General features: G+C 50.6%; 2 protein-coding genes across 4 annotated transcripts in view; both read left to right on the top strand.

The window, feature by feature from the left end:
• The window catches only part of OTUD5 (OTU deubiquitinase 5), a 28,147-nt gene extending 17,028 nt beyond the window's left edge, over nucleotides 1-11,119 (top strand). For 2 of the 3 annotated variants that reach the window (XM_080831172.1, XM_080831171.1), the window contains exons 3-9: nucleotides 2,610-2,674; nucleotides 2,761-2,917; nucleotides 3,016-3,164; nucleotides 7,666-7,869; nucleotides 9,330-9,531; nucleotides 9,623-9,736; nucleotides 10,037-11,109. In XM_080831172.1, coding sequence (XP_080687298.1) covers nucleotides 2,610-2,674; nucleotides 2,761-2,917; nucleotides 3,016-3,164; nucleotides 7,666-7,869; nucleotides 9,330-9,531; nucleotides 9,623-9,736; nucleotides 10,037-10,161 — 1,016 coding nt within the window. In that variant the 3' untranslated portion in view covers nucleotides 10,162-11,109. Of the gene's footprint in view, nucleotides 1-2,609; nucleotides 2,675-2,760; nucleotides 2,918-3,015; nucleotides 3,165-7,665; nucleotides 7,870-9,329; nucleotides 9,532-9,622; nucleotides 9,737-10,036 lie in introns of all 3 variants that reach the window. The other variant, XM_080831170.1, reaches the window with a different exon arrangement.
• Nucleotides 11,120-14,091: 2,972 nt separating this feature from the next.
• PIM2 (Pim-2 proto-oncogene, serine/threonine kinase) lies at nucleotides 14,092-18,522 on the top strand. Its single transcript, XM_080794874.1, has 6 exons — nucleotides 14,092-14,328; nucleotides 14,463-14,572; nucleotides 15,306-15,356; nucleotides 17,045-17,417; nucleotides 17,887-18,063; nucleotides 18,161-18,522. Exons 1-6 carry the CDS (start codon nucleotides 14,268-14,270, stop codon nucleotides 18,322-18,324), a joined length of 936 nt encoding a protein of 311 aa, XP_080651000.1. The 5' UTR covers nucleotides 14,092-14,267; the 3' UTR covers nucleotides 18,325-18,522.
• Nucleotides 18,523-19,848: the final 1,326 nt, after the last annotated feature.

Below are 19,848 nucleotides of genomic sequence, written 5' to 3'. Positions count from 1 at the left end.
AGGCATTTAGTAAACCTACCCCTCGTCTTAACAGCCCCCTGTGAAGGAAAGAGTAGTTACTCTCCCCACTTCACGGATGAAGTCACTGTGGCCCAGAGAGCTTGAAGGCCTTGTCAAGTGCCACACAGATAGGAGGCAGCAGAGCCTTTCTGCTAGGCAAGGGCCAATGGCAGGGGAATGAGGGGGCCTTTACGAGCTTCCCTCAGCTCCCTTCTCTGTTCCAGTCTCCGCTTTCCTCCATTTTCTTGCATCTCGCATCCAGCTCAGGTAGATCCATCTCCCAGGAAATGCCTTTTGGTCCTTCCAGAGGAACATCTCAGCCATCTCCTCCAGCTTGGCATGCCAGCCCCTATTTAACCCCTTTGCCGCCATCTAAGTTCCTGTTTACTGCAGCTGCTGGCCGCACTGCATCCTCAGCACCCCAAGCTTGTTCTACATAAATAGCTCTCTGCAGCCACAGTGGGCTCTGTGGTCCTGGCTTCTAAGAAAGGTGGCAGCAGGGGGCCCGCAGCCTGTGCGCAGGGCACGTGACTTGCTGGAAGTGCTGCTGTGGAGGGGGAGGGGATTGTGGCCGCAGAACCCACATCCTTGTTTACATGGGTGAAGGGGCTACCCCTTCCCGCCTTCACAGCTCCCCTCCCCCTCAGGTGTCTGCACCTCCAAGAGGAGGTGAGACAGGCATGGGGCCCATTTTCTATCTCAGAGCTGCCCTTTTTTCTTTATCTCACAGAATCCTCCAGGGAGGGAAGGGGAGGGCAGTGAAGGCATTCTTCTGGCGATTCTTCAGAGGTAGACTGGCTGTCATGGAAGACCTTTGCGGTGTTCCTGCTGGACCTGCCCCTGCCCTGGTGCCCCAGGGAGATCCCATCAGAGCAATAGTCATTTGGGGAGACAAAGGGAAATTCCCTCTTCATCTAGAATGGACATCAGGCGTGCCTTGTCTTCAAGCCTACTTTAATTTCCCAGGGGAAGACTCTGGCTCCCTTAGCCTGTCCATCCACTCAGCAAGCTGGTCCCAATTTCCTGTACTGTATCAGGCCCTGAGCTGGGGGGACTTGGGTGTGACTTGGTCTTGGCCCTCAGTGGGAGTCAGAGTGGTCAGGCAGGGGAAGTTTGCACACACCTTTGATAAATCTGGTGATAGAAGTGCTCTGGAGAGTGGGAGGGCTGGGGAACTGTATAAAGAATACATGGGGACGCCTGGGTGGCTCAGTTGGTTGAGTGGCTGCCTTTGGCTCGGGTCATGATCCCAGCGTCCTGCGATCAAGTCCCACATCGGGCTCCTTGCTCAGCAGGGAGCCTGCTTCTCCCTCTGCCTCTGCCTGCCACTCTGTCTGCCTGTGCTCACTCTCTCTGGCAAATAAATAAATTAAAATCTTAAAAAAAAAATACATGGGTGTTTGACACATAGGCAGCCGAGGAGGATGGAAAGAATGCCCTGAAGAAAAGAGGAAATGGCATGTGTCAAGATCCTCAAGTAAGGCAGGGGGGAACCTGGTTCTTTTTTTTTTTTTTAAGATTTTATTTATTTATTTATTTGAGAGAGAGAGAGAGAGCATGAGTGGAGGAAGGTCAGTGGGAGAAACAGACTCCCTGCTGAGCAGGGAGCCCAGTGTGGGACTCGATCCCAGGACTCCAGGATCATGACCTGAGCTGAAGGCAGTTGCTTAACCAACTGAGCCACCCAGGTGTCCCGGGAGCCTGGTTCTTATTTTGACTGAAACCCTGTGACACCTAGACCTCTTGGGCCACAGGCAGGCTGCCTTTCCCCGTTTAAGCTTAAGTTATGTTCATATTTGTGTCTCTTCCTAGATTAGGTGCTTCTTACAGACAGGGCTGGATTTTACTAACCTCTGTCCCCTTCACAGTACCCCACATTTGAGGCCCCACTCTTGGTAGGGGACTCTGATTTACTGAGTCTGTTCCAAGCCTAGTGCTGGTCACCTTAGACGCATGATTTCGTTGATCCAGGGAGTTAGTTACCTGCTTGTTCCTGTTTTGCACGTGAAGCCTGTGAGGCTCAGGACACTTGGGTTGCTTACCTCTGGTCGTTTAGCTCACTAGTACCTGGCAGAACTGGGCTTGGAGCCCAGTATTTATGGTTTTTTCTTTTTTATTTATTTATTTTTAACCACGAAGGCCATGCTGGCTCCCGAGAGTCAGGAAAATTGTATTCTAGAGTTGAATTTGTCAGACTGACTTGCTGGGTGACCTTGGTGAAGCCATAGACTGTCTCTCAGCCGTAGCTTCCTCACGTGAAGAGTGAAGGGGGAGTGTGGAATTGCTGGTGCTCGAGGCCACTTAGGGGACTTAAAATGTTTGTTGACTTGTCTGAGTGGCCAGGCAAGCCCTGGACAAACTTGTCTGCCTGAGAGGCCTGTGGTTGCATTCCTCTCACCCGTACTGTCCTGTCTTAGAGACTGTCCCTGCCTGCCTCTTTTTTCCATGATCCCATTCCAGCCCACAAAGCCAAGCACACTCCAGGCCACAGTATGGGAAAAGGAGTTTTCTGGCCCCCAGCCCTCCACCCCCAAGGATATTCCAGGACTTCAAACTCTTGTCTGGTGACAGCTCTTGACCCCTGCCTCTCCTTTCTTCTGTCCCCACAGCTGACCAGGTGTATGGAGACCAAGACATGCATGAGGTTGTGCGAAAGCATTGCATGGACTATCTGGTGAGACCTCGCGGAGGCCTCGGGGTGGGGGCAGAGTGGGGGTATCCCCTCCCCGCACAGACCTGACCCTCTGATCTATTCTGCAGATGAAGAATGCTGACTACTTCTCCAACTATGTCACAGAGGACTTCACCACCTACATCAACAGGAAGCGGAAAAACAACTGCCATGGCAACCACATTGAGATGCAGGCCATGGCAGAGATGTACAACCGGCCCGTGGAGGTGTACCAGTACAGCACAGGTACGTATGTGTTGGGTAGGTGAGTGGCTGACTGCTCCTGGTCCGAGCCCACCCAGCCCAGCCCACTGTGGATGCTCCTTCCTTCTCTTTCCCTGCAGAACCCATCAACACATTCCATGGGATCCATCAAAACGAGGATGAACCCATCCGCGTCAGCTACCATCGGAATATCCACTACAATTCAGTGGTGAATCCCAACAAGGCCACCATTGGTGTGGGGCTAGGCCTGCCATCATTCAAACCCGGGGTAAGTGGGTCCCCGTGCCCAGGATGGCTGCTAGATAGAGAGGCCAGAAACCTCTTTTGAGATCTCAATTCTGCCCTAGCCTTCAAAAATGACATGGCCCCTGAGTTGCCCCTGAGCTCTCACCTCTGTAAAACTAGGAAGTTACCCAGAGTGATCTCTCAGGGCTCATTTCGTACTCTCCATTTGTGTGTCTGAGCTGGCTTACCCATCTTTCATGCCTGTTGAGGATTGGCATTTTGGGATATGGAGGCACATCTGGGCACTGTGAACCTGGGCTTGGTATGGGTAGCTTGGCACCTGCATTGAGCATCCGAAATGCAGCAGTTCTAGACAGCAGTGGTCATAGAGACTTGAAGTGCAGGCCTGGCGCAACTACTTACTGGCTGTGGGACTTCAGGCAGAGTAACGTGGGCTGGCCGCTCGGCCGATACAGAACGTGCCTGACACTGGGCCTGATGCCTACTAGGTGCTCACAAGGTGGCAATACCTTTTCCAGTACATGCTGACAGATTCTCATTCTCTTTCATAAACAGTCATCTTCTGGGGATTTTGCTGTCTTCTGTTCAGGTTTCACTTCCTACAAACAAAGTGCCCCTGCCTCATTTTAGGAAATGCACACCCTAACACCAACACACCCTCCAACATAGTTTTTTTAAAATTTTGTTTGTTTTTTTTTTAAAGATTTTGTTTGTTTATTTGACAGATCACAAGTAGGCAGAGCAGCAGGCGGGTGGTGGGGGGGAAGCAGGCTCCCCGCTGAGCAGAGAGCCCGATGCGGGGCTCGATCCCAGGACCCTGAGATCATGACCTGAGCGGAAGGCAGAGGCTTAACCCACTGAACCACCCAGGTGCCCCTTAATTTTGTTTTTTAAGTAAACTTTTATTAATTTATAACAGTTTTAGATTTATAGAATTATTGAGTTTAGATTATTTCTGTATTCCCCACTGTTATGAATATGAGCATAGAACATTTGTCACAATTAATAAACCAGTATTGATGTATTAACTGAAGACCATGCTTTATTTAAATGACCTCAGTCATTCCCTAATGATCTTATCTGTTCCACAATCCCATCCAGGACACCTTACTACATTTAGTTGTCATGTCTCGTGGCTCCTCTTCGTTCTGACAGTTTCTCTGAATTTCCTTGTTTTTATCTTTGATCTGTTTACAGACTCTAGTTTTGCCTTTTCTAGAATGTCATGGAATTGGAATCATAACAGTATGTGGGTTTTTTTCAGAGTGCCTTCTTTCACATAACAGCACATATTTAGATTTAATATTCACCCATGACTTTTTGTGGTCTGATTACTCGATTCTTTTTTTTTTAAGGTTTTAAGATTTTTTTTAAAGTTCTATTTTTTATTTTTTAAAGATTTTATTTATTTGAGAGATAGAGTGAAAGATACCATGAGAGGGGAGAGGGTCAGAGGGAGAAGCAGACTCCCTGCTGAGCGGGGGCGTCTGATGTGGGACTCGATCCTGGGGCTCCAGGATCATGACCCAAGCCGAAGGCAGTTGCTTAACTAACTGAGCCACCCAGGCACCCAAGATTTTTTTTAAGATTTAAGATTTTTTTTAAGATTTATGTATTTGAGGGGCGCCTGGGTGGCTCAGTGGGTTAAAGCCTCTGCCTTTGGCTCAGGTCATGATCTCAGGGTCCTGGGATTGAGTCCTCCATTGGGCTCTCTGCTCCGCAGGGAGCCTGCTTCCTCCTCTCTCTCTGCCTGCCTCTCTGCCTACTTGTAATCTCTGTCTGTCAAATAAATAAATTAATAATCTTTAAAAAAAAAAGATTTATGTATTTGAGAGAGAGCACTATTGGAGGGGCGGAGGGAGAGGGAGTAGGAGCAAGAATCTCAAGCAGACTCCGCGCTGAGCGCACAGCCCAACCTGGGGTTCAATCTCTCGACTCTGAGATCATGACCTGAGCCGAAATCAAGAGTCGGAAGCTTAACCGACTGTGCCACCCAGGTACCCCACTCGCTTCTTTCTTTTTATTTTAAGATCATATTTATTCATTTGACAGAGAGCAAGCACAAGCAGGGGGAGGGGCAGAGGGAGAGGGCAAAGCAGGCCCCCCACTGAGCAGGGAGCCCAGTGTGGGGCTTGATCCCAGGACCCTGGGATCATGGCCTGAGCTGAAAGCAGATTGCTTAACTTACTGAGCCACCCAGGCGCCCCAGCCCTACTCATTTTTCTTTTTTTTTTTTTTTTATTAAAAAACTTGTGAATGCCTTAAGGATTTTTTGTTTGTTTGTTTGTTTGTAGACTTAATTATTTAGAATGGTTTTAAATGTACAAAAAAAAATTGAGAAGGTAGAGTTCCCGTGTGTCCTCTTCCCCCTTGCACAGTTTCATTTTTATTAACATTGGATGACTGTGATACATTTGTTACAATATATGAACCAATAATGATACATTATTATTAACTGAAGTCATCCTCTCTCTTTAGGCTCCCTTGTCTGTGATGGTTTCTCACACTTTAATATTTTTGATGACCTTGACAGTATTGAGGAGTACTGGTCAGGTATATTGTAGGATGTTTCTCTTTTGAAATTTGTCCGATGTTTTTCTCATGATTAGACTGGGGTTATGGGTTTTAGGGAGGAAGATCACAGTGGTAAAGTACCAGTCTCTTCACATCATATCAGTGGTATATACTTGATTTATGACTGTTGATGTTGACCTTGACCCCTGGCAGAAGTAGTGTTTGCCAGATTTTCTCCACTGTAAAATTACCCTCTCCCCTCATTCCTTTTTCCATACTGTTCTGTTTGGAAGAAGTCATTATGCACAGCCCACACTGTAGAAGCTCCATCTTCTTGAGGGTAGAGTATCTACGTAAATGATACAGGATTCATCTGCAAGGGAGATTTGTCTCTTGTCCCCCATTTATTTATATCACTATGGACTCAAGTGTGTTTCTTTTATATTTTGAGTTATAATCCAGTACTATATTTATTTTGATGCTCACATTGTTCCAGTTTTGGCTGTCAGGAGTGCTCTCAGTTGGTTCCTGCATCGCATTGACATATTCCCATCATTGTAGTGGTGGGTTGGTTTTTTCTTGTTTGGTTTGGTTTGGTTTTGGTTTGTTTATTGTGTTTCATTTTGCAGCACTTTCTTACTTTCTGGCACTATGAGGTGCTCCCAGTTCATCTTGTATATTTCTTGCCCAGTCCTAGAACCAGCCATTTTTCCAAGGACCTCTGGTTCCTTTTATTGGAATATGTTATTAGAAACCAAGATCCGGGTGCTGACTGAGCTCCTTACTACTGGGGTGTCCTTGCTTCTAGGCCCTTTCAGCTGACAGAGCAAGGAGATAGATCTGTGTATACTAACCCATGTATACATTTATCTAGAAATATTTCTTATGTAACCATCCATATCTCTGTGAAGCTACAGTTCTTAACTGATATCTACAACTGATAAGGTACCTCATCAGTTTTAATTTGCAATTTTCTGATGACAAATGGTGTTGAGCATCTTCTCATGTGCTTATTTGCCATCTGTATATCTTCTTTGAGGAAACTGTGTGTTTAGACTTTTTGCCTATTTCTAAATTGGCTTGTTCTAACATAGAGTTTTACATGCTTTCTGGACTATTATACATAGGTAAAAAAATTACATTTTCCATCATAACTTAATGCACACATTGGGTGTAGTATATGTATTTACACTAAAATAATATTAGCATTTCACTGAGCAATACTGAATGCCTAGAATATGCTCTGGTATTTTTATCACTTCATTTTTTAATTTTTTAAAAGATTTTTATTTATTTATTTATTTGACATACAGAGATCATAAGTAGGCAGAGAGGCAGGCAGAGAGAGGGGAGGGAGAGAAGTAGGCTCCCCACTGAGCAGAGATCCCAATGTGGGGCTCGATCCCAGGACCCTGAGATCATGACCTGAGCCAAAGGCAGGCTTTAACCCACTGAGCCACCCAGGCGCCCCTACTTCATTTTTTTAAATGCTGTTGTGTCTCCACACCTGACAAAAAGCACTCTCCTACAATGTCCCACAATTCATAACACCCTTTCCCATGATGATACCATCCCCTTGTCCCCTTAAATGTCCAAATAATCCCTTCACCCTGTGCACACTCAGCTAACTTCTCAGGTGATCTTTTCTCCTTGTCCCATCTGGGCATAGGTGAGGAAGGTCTCAGCATTATGAAAATGGGTCATCACTGGGTGAGGCATCTTTAAATTCCAGCACCTGGCTGCCCCAGACAAAGTACTTCACTCAAGGTGTCTTGGGGTTGGGAGCAGGGCTTCTGAGTATAGGAGTTTGGAATGACAAGTCCCACTACCGAAGCCAGCCTTCCCCCAATTCTTGATGAAAAGGCGGCCTGCTTGGGGGTCCTTATAAGAGTACCTGCCTTCCTGTCTCCTCTCTTCTGGGCCTGTAGGCCTACAATCCTGAGCCGGTTCTGGCTCCTGGCCAGAGTTCAGAGTGTCACCCCACATCCTTGTTCCTCCCTGCCTTGCAGTTTGCAGAGCAGTCCCTGATGAAGAATGCCATAAAAACATCAGAGGAGTCATGGATTGAACAGCAAATGCTGGAAGACAAGAAGCGGGCCACAGACTGGGAGGCCACAAATGAGGCCATTGAGGAACAGGTGGCTCGAGAATCTTACCTGCAGTGGCTGCGGGATCAGGAGAAACAGGCCCGCCAGGTCCGCGGCCCCAGCCAGGTGAGTCCTGGGCTCAGATGAGGCCTGGCCAGGAACCCCTTATTTCACATGTTCTGCTCCTGTACAGACAGAAGAAATTAAGCATTTTGACATCTGGAAGAGAAGGAAGCTCTCAGCTCATTCTGTACCACATCTTGGCCTTAGTCTTGGCATTGTGCCTTAGAACTCTCAACACCTTTGCAGAACAAGCTCTTAAGGAGTGAGGGAGGCCAGCCACTGGCGGTGACGTGTGGGATTGATGGATAGGTCCAGAGAGATAAGCTTTTGTTGAATGTCCTTATATGTCAGGCTCTGTGCTGAGGATGTAAAATTAGGTCTGGCCTATTCCACTCTCAGTGATCCCCTGTCTACTGAGGCAGACAGATATATCAGTGAAGCCCATGACCCTGGCTGGGAGACCACTGGACGTGGGGGCTCTGGTCAGTCTTCGCACAGGAAGATTGGATTTTTAGGGCAGGGATGGGGCAGAGCAGCCAGGCATTTGAAGAATCACAAGGAGTTTAGAGTGGTGGTAGATGTTGGCAAGAGTTGAGTAATTTCTACAACTATTAATTGCAGGTCTGTGCCAGGCACTGTTCTCAGTGTGTGAGGGTACATTGATGAGCTGGGCAAGCCCAGATACCTGTCCTTGTGGTGCTTACATTTTTGCAGAGTCGAACAAAAGAAACAGTGAACATAATAGATGAGTTGAGAGGTGGGGCAGTTGAAACACGTAGAGCAGAGTGAAGGGAATGAGTAGGGCTGAGAGGGAGCTGAGAGTTCACAGGATAAGAGAGTATGGTCAGGGTAGGCCTCAGAGCAGTCGAGATGTGAGCAAAAGCTTGCAGGAGGTGAGGCAGTTAGCTTAGCGCATGGGCCAGGCCAGGCGGAAGGCCAGCCAGAGCAAAGCCCTGAGGGAGAGTGCATCCCTGGTGTGATCTGGGAGTGGCTCGGAGGCCAGTGTGGCTGAGCAGAATGCAGTACTCAGAGGGGGGTGGTGCCGGATCCAGAAGGGGCTTGTGGGCTGTGCTGAGAACTTTGGCTTTTACTGTGGCTGAGGCAGAAGCCTTTGGGAGGGTGGTGAGCAGAGGAGGGACAGGATCCCCGTGATTGCTGAGTGCAGCATGGAGTCTAGGGAGTTAGGGGGGAGAAGCAGGGGACCGGTCAGGTGGAAGCTACTAGAGAAGTCCCAGTGGCGGCGGCTGGCGGTGTTGGCTTGGGAGGAATGAGGAAAGGGCATAGAGTCTGAATGTGTTTTGAAGGTGGAGGTACAGGTTTCCTGCCAGATTGGCTATAACAATGTGAGGGGGGCATTAGGGAGCTGGCCTTCATCCTGCAGTCTGCTGTGTGACTAGGAATGATGGTGGCCTACGTAGAAACTGTGTCACAGCCAGGATGCCAGGAGCGAGCCAGCCCTTCGGGATGGGGCAGAGGAGGCTCATGCCTGGCGTCAGTCCTTACCTCCTCCTTCTGCACTGCAGCCCCGGAAAGCCAGCGCCACATGCAGTTCTGCCACAGCAGCAGCCTCCAGTGGCCTGGAGGAGTGGACCAGCCGGTCCCCGCGGCAGCGGAGTTCAGCCTCTTCGCCCGAGCACCCTGAGCTGCACGCCGAGCTGGGCATCAAGCCCCCTTCCCCAGGCACTGTCTTAGCTCTTGCCAAACCTCCTTCACCCTGTGCACCAGGTCAGTGACTTGGTGACAGGGAAGCATGCTGGGGTTAGGAGGTGTTGCCTAGGTTGTGGGCACCCTGCCTCTGACTGTTCCTCTGCCCCAGGTACAAGCAGCCAGTTCTCAGCAGGGGCCGACCGGGCTACTTCCCCCCTCGTGTCCCTCTACCCTGCTCTGGAGTGCCGGGCCCTCATTCAGCAGATGTCCCCCTCTGCCTTTGGTAAGCCTCCTCTATCTAGGGGCCAGGGCCCAGCTGGGAGTTGGGGAGAGATGGAAGAAGCAGGAAGTCCTGAGAGGGGGCTTCTAGAGCCTCTGGCCCTCTCCACAGGAAAAGGGAGTTTTTCAAGCCCAAGCGATGTGTCCAGAGGAAATTTGCGTGGGATTTCATAGGCCCAGAGGAGCCCTCTCTGTAGAGAAAGAGGGGCCTGGATGGGATCTCTCCAGAGCCGGGATCAGCAAAGGGTGAGGAGAAGGTGCGCTGGGAGTGCCCCATCATCCTTTTCCTCTTCGTCTTGCCCAGCAGGTCTGAACGACTGGGATGATGATGAGATCCTAGCATCGGTGCTGGCAGTATCCCAACAGGAATACCTAGACAGTATGAAGAAAAACAAAGTGCACAGAGATCCACCCCCAGACAAGAGTTGATGGAGACCCAGAGACTGGAGACCATCTCCCAACCCCCACCACTCCTGCCCTCCGGTGCCGCCCCACCTTCTTTGGCTTTCTTCCCTCTTGCCTTCTTCCCTTTCCCCCTCCTTCTGCTCCTCCCCACTTCCCTCTGGCTGGCCCACCCCTGCGCCCCCTCTCATCGCTGCCACCACCACCATCACCCGTCTCTTCGCCAGCTGACGTGCCCTGTTGCCCCCTGCACAGCACCATCCCTGCATTCCACAGGGGACTTGGGCAAGGGTGCCGAAGGTAGGCGAGAGGCACACAGACAAACCAACTGGCAGCCAGGCAGCCCCCGAGGAGAGACATTCAGACAGAGGAAAGTATCCTTGCCCCCCATTCCTTCCAAGATCAGAAATACTTGTTACCCCACTTCCACAATGATGCTGGGGAGGTGGGAGGAAGAAGTGGGAATTCCCCTTCCCAGTACCCCAAGAATGTCTGAGCCTTCAATGTTGAATTTTTTCTTTATTAAAATGTACTTTTATCTTATAAACTCAACCAATCCAAAATGTAGACAATAGCATTGGCTCTGTGAAGGCGGCATCTCTCTGGTTTGGGAGCAGGCAGGCCACGGGGCACAGAGGGGGTGCAAAGATGTGGTTGCCATCTCTAGCCTTCAGCTCTGTGAAGGTGGGCAGGGTCTAGAGTACAAGCTGGGGCGGGGGCAGGGGCAGGTGTCCCGTGGGCTTTGGACAATGAGATTCTGGCCTCGCAGCATTCCTACTGCTTCCACACCACTGCCACCGCCACCAGTCTCTGGAATCTTGGGGTGGGGGGCACCTTTGAGGATCGAGGCTGCTGCCGCCCAGGATTTGAGTGTGGGGAGTGGGAACAGCCTCAGCAGATGGGGCACCCGTGCCCTGCAGGTGTTGACAAGATCCACCATCTGTAATGTCCTTGGCACAATAAAACCAAATGTCAGTTTCCCCTGAGCGCCTCTGTTCTGTGTGGGGCATGGGGTGGGTGGGCCTCCGGGCAGAGGCGGTGATGGCATAGGCCTTGGCTTGACCTCTGAGGGCTGCATGCTCTCCAGTAGGGTATGTCTGTGGGCCCAGTTTGTTCATATTTGATTCATTCTTACTAAACCAACTTCTGGACCTTTTCCCACCAAGAAAGCTCCATCTTATTTGCACATGTAGCCTGCCCACCCTGTGTTCTGGGGTGTGATGGGAGCAGAGAACTAGGAGCTTGAGGGCTGGAACTGAACTTGCAACTTTTCTGCCTGCCTCCTTCCCTATGTATGTTTGCTCTTTCCTTGTGCTCCTTGATGCGGAAATGCTTTGGAAAGGCACACGATGCTTCGTATCAACATAAGTTCAGTGGAATCAACTGGAGGGGCCTCCCTTGTTTAACTAAGGGATGGTTAAACCCTTTCTTTTTCATGTTCCCAGTCCTCTGACACCCATGCCCCTGCCTTTCCTTGGGGTAAAGCCAAGGCAGAGAAGGATGGCTGACCCCCAGGTCTTGTCAAGAGTGTGTTCTGCTGTGCCTCACAAGCGGGGCCCCTGTGGAAGGATGCGTGTCCAGCTCTGCCACCAAAGGCATGGCTGGCTGGGTGGCCATCTTGTGGGGTGCCTGTGGAATCCACATTGGTCAAGCATGCACATGTTGGAGAGTTGGTTGGGAACCCACCCTGGCTTTTTATAGCTTTGTGATCTTGGTCAAATCACAGGCTGAGTTTCAGGGGTCCCACCATGTGTATGGTAGGAGTGATTAATGTCTACTACCTCATGCTCTCTCTGGTTGTGAGCATTGAGAGAGAATGCACATGGTCAGCATATAATAATGTCTGGTTTCATGGTGCCTGGCATGTTCTGAGAGCCCAGAGGTTAGCAAGTAGTATTTATTTACCTCATTTTGAAGTTTTTACACCATTTACCCCCCTGCCTACCTCTTTTTGCCACCCTGTCCAATTTCACTGGCCTCTGCCTGGAATTTGCCCTTCCCCATCCTGAGCCCCCAAACTTGTCCTTCAAGATAGGTAGAGTGTCACCTTCTGAGAAGCCCTGTGTGACCTCATCCATATTCTAACCTCTATCCACAGATAGATCTTTACTCCTTCCCCAATAACTCTGTGATTCATTTCCTGGGCAAGGCCTGTGATGCCTGACTTAATTTGTGTTATCTCTAATATCTGCACCCTTGCTGGGACCTGGTAGGCTTACAGTAGCCCCCTAATAAATACTGGATGAATGAGGGAGAGTAGATGTGTGTATCTGTTTTTTGGGTGTTTGTGTGTGTGTGTGTATGTGTGTGTGTGTGCACGCATGCGTTTGGTGAATTCAAGTCTTCACATGCACCTCGCAATGTCTAGTGTGTGTGATGAGGGCTTGTTTCCAGGTGTGTCAGATGGTGACTGAGTGTGGGACTCTATCTCTGACAGTTTATGTCTGTTTCGGAGACAAGTGCATGTCTGCATGGGTCTGTGACAGCGCATCTGCAGTTTCTTTCTGATGGGGTGGATGTCCGTTTGTATTCCTGTGACAGATTCTGGGTAGCTATTTCTGGGCAGTTTCAGTGACAACGCTGCATGTTTGCTCGTGTGTGTCTATCCACGTCTGTTTTTGTGACGCTGCCTATCTATGTGGCTCTGTCGCATAAGTATTTATGTCTGCCTTTGGAGCAGTACTTGTGTGTCTGGAGCATCAGTGTGTCTTCCTGTGACAGACTCAAGGTCTCTCATTTCTGGGACAGTACAAGTCTTCCCCTGACGGTGCATGTCTGATGGTGCCAGTATCTTTGTGACAAGTTTTGGTGGTGTGTCTGACAAGACATTTCTGTGTCATTGTCACATGGCAGCGTCGGTCCATGTGAATCTCTGGAGTGCCTGTCTTTCCTTAACAGTGTTTCACTGGGTGTCATTCCGGGACATAACTGGCAGCATGACTGCCTGATGGTAGATGTCAGGCTCTGTGACAGATGTCTGCATGTGTGTCTAGGACAAGTTTACATGAATGCGTCTATCGGTTTTGTGTATATCACATGGTACTTCTGTGTGTCTTGAATGCATCTCTTTCTCCGGCGTGAGGATCGACTATTTTTCCCAAATTTGTTTTTCCCAAATTTGTGACTGAGGGTATTTTACCACCTGTCTGAGTTCTTTCCGTCCCTGTCTCTACCATCATTCTGGCTCGCTAGCACCCCACCCCCACCCGAGCTCCACTTCCCTCTGCCATTCCAGATTCTAGATGTGCTGACTGGGCTCGCGGCCAGACCTAGCCAGGTCTGTCCAGGTTAAGGGCTCCAAAACACCCCGCAGCCCTCTGCCTCAGGGTGTGGGAACGCTGTCTTTGACCAGCGAGTCTCCCGCGGTGGTAGTCAGGGGGGTTTACCCATCCCTGGAAGCTGAACAGGTTCTTCCAGGATTCTTGGCTTCAGTTTTGGGGCAGAGGCCTCTAGTCACCTAGAGGGCTCTGGTCCTGGGTGAGGAGCACTCTTTGGAGACAAGGTCCTGGGTAGCCACAGGCCCAGATTCTTAGAAGCCCGGCGTGGCATTATCTCCGCGCTAATCTCGAAGCAGCGGCTGCAAACCAACTTCCTAGGAAAGGAGGCGGTGCAGTTATTTTTTTAAGTTTATATCTATATATACACATACACACACATATATAAAAACAACCCCGCGCAACAACCAAAACAAATGCGGTTGCTGCAAAGGGATTCCCAGAACCGGTTTCCTCTTTGCGCGCGCCCCCCACATTTGCATGCGGGCCCGGCCCCCGCGGAAGATCCGGGCATGCATTTGCATAAGGGGGTACTTGAAACGTTGAGGGTGGTATGCAAATTAGGACTGGCTCCGATTGGCTGGGGTACAGCAGGTGCCGCGTCCGGATTGATCAAAGCCAAGTGGGCGGGGCTGTCGCCCGGGGCGACTCTCTCGGGAGGCGCGTGCCCCGGCTCAGTAGCGTTGGGGCTGGCGCGCGCGTCGAATCTTAACGTTGCGCTGTTTTGCGGGAGCTTTTGGGCCATCAGCTTCTTTGCCTTCCACCCTGGCGCCCCCAAGTCCTGGCTCCCCAGCCTCGCTACCCCGGGCATCCACGCCCTGCGGGCTCAGCGGGCTCAATCTGCGCAGCACCACCTCCATGTTGACTAAGCCTCTGCAAGGGCTCCCCGTGGCCCCCGTGACCCCCACGCCGCCTCCAGGTGAGCGAGGCTCCCCTACCGCGACTAGGCCGGGCGGGCTGAAGTGGTTGAGGGTGGTGCGGGGGGAGGGGGGAAAGGGTCGCGGCAGGGCTCAGCACGCAGCCACCCTGACTTCCTCGCCTCCGCCTGCGTAGGAGGCAAGGATCGCGAAGCGTTCGAGGCCGAGTACCGACTCGGCCCCCTCCTTGGTAAGGGGGGCTTTGGTACCGTCTTCGCAGGACATCGCGTCACAGACCGACTCCAGGTATCAACCACGAGGGTCTTGGGTGGGTCAGGGGTGGTGTGTGTGCGTGCGTGCGTGCGTGTGTGGTGTGTGTGTGGCAGGGGTGGGAGTCCGGAGGCTGGGATGCTCATTGACCAGGGGATGAGCCGACAATGTGTGCGTGGTAGGGTCATGAGGACCAGGATCCGGGTTGGTGGGGGTGCCCGAGCGCGCGCATGTGCGCGCGCTTGTTTGTGTGTGTGGCGATCCAGGTGGGTATGTGGGGGAGAGGGGGTTTCAGGGCAGGGATGCTGGAGGTCCAGGGAGTGAGACTGAGGAGTGGGGGGGTCGTGAGGACTCTAGACCCTGGGATCCAGGGGATGTGTATCTGTGTGGGAAGGTAGAGAGACCCAGAGCTGAGATTTGGGGGATTTCGAGGGCAGATGTCCAGTGTGGAGTCCTTAGGACGAGGAAACCAGTACAAAATTGGAGGGTCTTGGAGCTGGATGGGAAGATTGAGAGCTTGGGGTATTAGGAAATTAAGAGCCCAGGATCTGGAGTGAGGGGTCCTGAAGCCTGAGAAAAGAGAACCCAGGGCCAAGGATGATGGGAGAGGTAAACTCGGTTCTGGGGACTTGGAGAGCAGGGGAGAAGCTCCAGCTCATTTTGGGTTGTGGTGTAGCGAGGTTGGTACCCGAAAGACTAGAGTGAGGGTCAAGATTGGGGGTTTCAAAGGGTCATCTGGTGGCCCCCTCACCTCAGCCCCCCTCTCCAGGTGGCCATCAAAGTGATCCCCCGGAATCGCGTGCTGGGCTGGTCCCCCTTGGTGAGTATCTCTGGAGTCGCTGACCTGGCGACGCCATCTCTGAAGATGGAACTCAGCAACCCCTTGCCTTTCTAGGGCTTGTATGATTCCCTGGGCCCTGTAACGGTGAAGAGAACACTCCTACCAGCCTGTATTTACTCCCCTCTGGTGACATCCACACCTCCATACAGTTCTGACTCACCCCAGCTCGCCTTGGGCCCTGGATTCTCCCCCTCCAACCCTCCTTTATCCTCCTCCCTCCAAACACAGGCTCAGGGGCTGCCCGCAGGGCATGCTGGTGGGGAAAGAGGGGCATAGGTCACTGGTTGCCATGGTGACGGTGGCTGCTTCTCTTGGGCCGTTAGAACGCTAACGGACAACAGGGCGGGTCTGGGCAAGTTGTAGGGGTGGGAGCGCCCCCTGGCGGACTCTGGGGGAGACTGCGCCTGCGCAGGTTGTGGGACCCGGAGGGAGAAGGTGCGCCTGCGCAGTAGCGAAAGTTTCATCACCGTGAGAAAACCTGTCTGCGGCTGTGCTAGTCAGCGTACTGGCCGGGAGAGGGCCCCACCTCAGGCAGGAAGGCTGATTCTGGCTGTCTGTATGCCCTCACCGGGCTTCTGGCGTAGGGCGGCTTTTGTGGCCTAGCACTTATGCCTTTTATTGAGCAAGGACTGTGTGTCTCAGGTTTTGCTTCATCATTAAAGTTTACTGTGTTCCCAGTCCCACTAAGTACTTGCGTTCAACACAGCTCTAGATGTTCAGTGACAGTGACAAAACATCACATGATAGTATTACTGAGTTCTTACTTTGTTCCTTTGCAGTTAATCACTTTTACCTACTTAACAAATGTATATATGTGCCAGGCACAATTTTAGGCATTTGACAAAATATTACATTTACTGAGAGCTTATTTTTTGCAGGGTTCTTTTCTACTAATTGCTTTTACCTATTTAATAAATATGTATTAAACCCTACCCTGTTCTTCCTTACCAGGCACTGTTATAGTCAGTGAACAAAACAGACAAACCATTATACAATAATAGTATTTTTGTGAGCTAACTCTGTGCCAGACTGTGCTATAAAGTGCTTTCAACTATTTAACAAACATTTATTGAGCACCCACTGTATGTAAGGCACTGTTCTAATCTCTTCTCAGATGCCAGTGAACAAAAGATAGACTATTACATAATAGTGTTCATCAGTTGCTCCTTCAGCAGAAAGCCTTTTTAAAAAAATATATTTTATTTGTTCATTTCAGAGAGAGCGTGCATGCACGTGCACACCAGAGTAGGGAGAGGGGCAGAGGGAGAGAGCATTTCAAGCAGACTCCCACTGGGCTGAGCATGGAGCCCAATGTGGGACTTGATCCCATGATCCATGAGATCACGACCTGAGCTGAACTCAACCGACTGAACCACCCAGGTGCCCCAAGAAGGCCTTTTTTAAAAAAACGACTTTCATTTACTGAAATATTTACTCAGTTCCTATAATGTGCCAGATGTGCATGGGCTTTTGGCTCAAACGACCTTTCTAGTGGCTGTGTTTGAGCCCTTAACACAGGGAAACTGAGGCTCAGGGAGGGAAGTGGGCTGCTGAAGGCCACACAGTCCAAAGACTGAGGGGCTATGATTTAAGTTCAGGCAAGAAGTCAGCCTCAGAGCTACTGGCTTGACGTCTGTGTTCTCTTTTCTCTTCCCTTCCCCCCACAGTCAGACTCAGCCACATGCCCACTGGAAGTGGCATTGCTATGGAAGGTGGGTGCAGGCGGTGGGCACCCTGGCGTGATCCGCCTGCTTGACTGGTTTGAGACACCAGAAGGCTTCATGCTCGTCCTCGAACGGCCGTTGCCTGCCCAGGATCTCTTTGACTACATCACAGAGCAAGGCCCATTAGGTGAGGGCCGAAGCCGCTGCCTGTTTGCCCAGGTAGTGGCAGCTGTTCGCCACTGCCACGCCCGTGGAGTTGTCCATCGTGACATCAAGGATGAGAACATCCTGATGGATCTCCGCCGGGGCTGTGCCAAACTCATTGATTTTGGCTCCGGTGCCCTGCTTCACGATGAACCCTATACTGATTTTGATGGTAAGTCTTCACTAAATCTTAATGGGGGGGTTAATCTTTTATCTTTATGGTCCCTTGATCTTTGACCTCTAGTGCTGAGGTACCCCGTGCTCCTTGATCTATATTGCACCTTTATAACGTTCTTGAGTTTTAATATTGGGGGCTCTCAAGCCTTGTCCTCTGCTAAAGTCCATCTTCTGACAGTGCCCAGACCTGGTGAGGGATTCTGTTATTATCCTGAGTGTTCCTTTTCTGTCTGGTAAAGGGATCCTACTGTTACTTTTAAGGGCTTTTATTCTGTTGAGGCCACTCTGCTGTTACCTTAATTGTTCTTTTCCTGATGATGAGACTCTGCTGTTATATTTAAAGAACTCTTCCGGTTAGGGGACCCTGCTCCTGTAGTGTGTTCTCTTAATTCTGGTGAGGGGACCATATTTCCTGGGGGGGGAGGCATTACTGGGGAGTGGTCTAATCTCTGGCTTGTGTGCAGGGACAAGGGTGTACAGCCCCCCAGAGTGGATCTCTCGTCACCAGTACCACGCACTCCCAGCCACTGTCTGGTCACTGGGTATCCTCCTCTATGACATGGTATGTGGGGACATTCCCTTCGAGAGGGACCAGGAGATTCTGGAGGCTGAGCTCCACTTCCCTGCCCATGTGTCTCCAGGTGAGGCCTTCACCAGTCCTAGCTCAGCGGACTCCATCTTTCCAGGGCCTAGTGTCCCCAACTGACCACTAATCTTCTGTGTGCTTCTGATCCACAGACTGCTGTGCCCTAATCCGCCGGTGCCTGGCCCCCAAACCCTCTGCCCGACCCTCACTGGAGGAGATACTGCTGGACCCCTGGATGCAGACACCAGCTGAGGATGCACCCCTCAATGCCCCCAAGGGGGGGCCCACCCCTTTGGCCTGGTCCCTGCTGCCCTAATCCTAGCCAGGCCCCCACTAGTTGGAATAGCCGTCCCATGGCATGCCACAGGGATAGATGGACATCTGTTGACCTGGTTATACAGGTCATTAAAAATCCAGTGTTGTTAGGGTCAGAGATTGGGGATCAGGGGTCAGGAGACATAAACCAAGCCTGCCCACTCCCCATCCCAATTCTGCTAAGAAGCCTTCCTCTCAGAACTTATGGTCTCTTATTCTGGAGGGCGGGGGGAACTTCCTTATTTCTCATTTTGCTAAGGGTGTTTATTTGGTTGAGGTTCCTTCCATTCTGAGCCCCAGGACTCTTATTCTGATGAGTTGTAACCCCTACACTGGCACCTCCTGCTACCACCACACACACTTAGTTCAAATGCTCTCACTTGGGCAAGGGTGCTTTCCTTCCAATGCCCCAGCAGCTCTTATTTTAGCAAAAGGACCCTTTCCCCTAGCCCAGGGTCCTATATTCAGTCAAGCTGCTTGCCTACCTCAGCCCAGGGTTGCTGATTCTGGGGGAGGTAATGCCCTATTGTTATCCCAGGACTTTTTTTTAATTATTTTTATTATTATTACTATTTTATTTTATTTTTAATTTTATTTTTTATTTTTATTTTTTTTTGGTGAGGGGACCCTACTCTGTTATCCCAAGTGCTCTTATTCTGGTGAGGAGAACCCTACTTCCATGATTTGGGAAATGGGAGATGGACACCACCAGAGTCCGCTAGGACGGGGTGGGTGGTTTTTGGGGGGATGGGGTGGGGGAAGTCAAGTCTAGTTGTTTGTTCTCCTGGGCCCCCCCTCCATCTTTTTTGGATTCTTGCTGCCTCCTTCTGAGCCAGGATTGTCCAGTCGCTAAAATGTAAATACTTATGTATTGGTGGGAGGGGAGCTCCAACTATGTCCTCCTCTTCCTTCTCCCCCTGCCTGGATTATTTAAAAAAGCCATGTGTGGAAACCCACTATTTAATAAATGTTATAGAATCAGAAGTGACTGGCCATTTGTAGATGAAGCAAGGAAGCTCACTATTTGATAAATGTTCTAGACTCAGAAGCGACTGGCTATTTGTAGATGCAGTGAGGCAATTATGAAGCATCTACTGTATACTGAGTCAAGAGGAGGTGGGCTGGATCGCTCCTCTGCTCTTGGGAGGGCTTAGCCCTGTGGTACTGTCCTAAAGCTGTTTTATGGGTTGGTCTAAGCAGGACCACAAAGAAAAACATGATTTCCCATATTCCAGCTCTTAGGTAGCTCCCAGGATGTGCAGAAGGGCTCCGCTGGAGATACTGTAGACCCTGAAGATGTTTGGGATATGTCCCCAGTCAAAGAGGGCTTGCTCGGCCAGAGAAAACTGCCTCCCCCCAATGCCGGGGGAGGAAATAAAGCCCTTCTCCCATGGGAGAAAAGGCCTTTCAGGTCACCGGTGAGGGAGGGGCCGGGCACCGACAAACTTTCCCAGCCCTTCCATGTTTCCTGGTAACATCCGGGGTGTAAGTAACCCGTTTTGCCCTTACCTTTTTTCACCTCTCC

Source organism: Martes martes (assembly GCF_963455335.1).
Source record: "Martes martes genome assembly, chromosome: X".
Lineage (NCBI taxonomy): Eukaryota > Metazoa > Chordata > Mammalia > Carnivora > Mustelidae > Martes > Martes martes.
Note: the sequence above shows the minus strand (reverse complement) of the source record. Positions and strands in the feature narration are given on the sequence as shown.

Coding starts and splice junctions, on each gene's coding strand:
- PIM2 (XM_080794874.1), top strand. CDS start 14,268: ATGTTGACTAAGCCTCTGCAAGGGCTCCCCGTGGCCCCCGTGACCCCC. Junction 15,357..17,044: donor TGCTGGGCTGGTCCCCCTTG/GTGAGTATCTCT, acceptor TTCCCCCCACAG/TCAGACTCAGCCACATGCCC. Junction 17,418..17,886: donor ACCCTATACTGATTTTGATG/GTAAGTCTTCAC, acceptor GCTTGTGTGCAG/GGACAAGGGTGTACAGCCCC.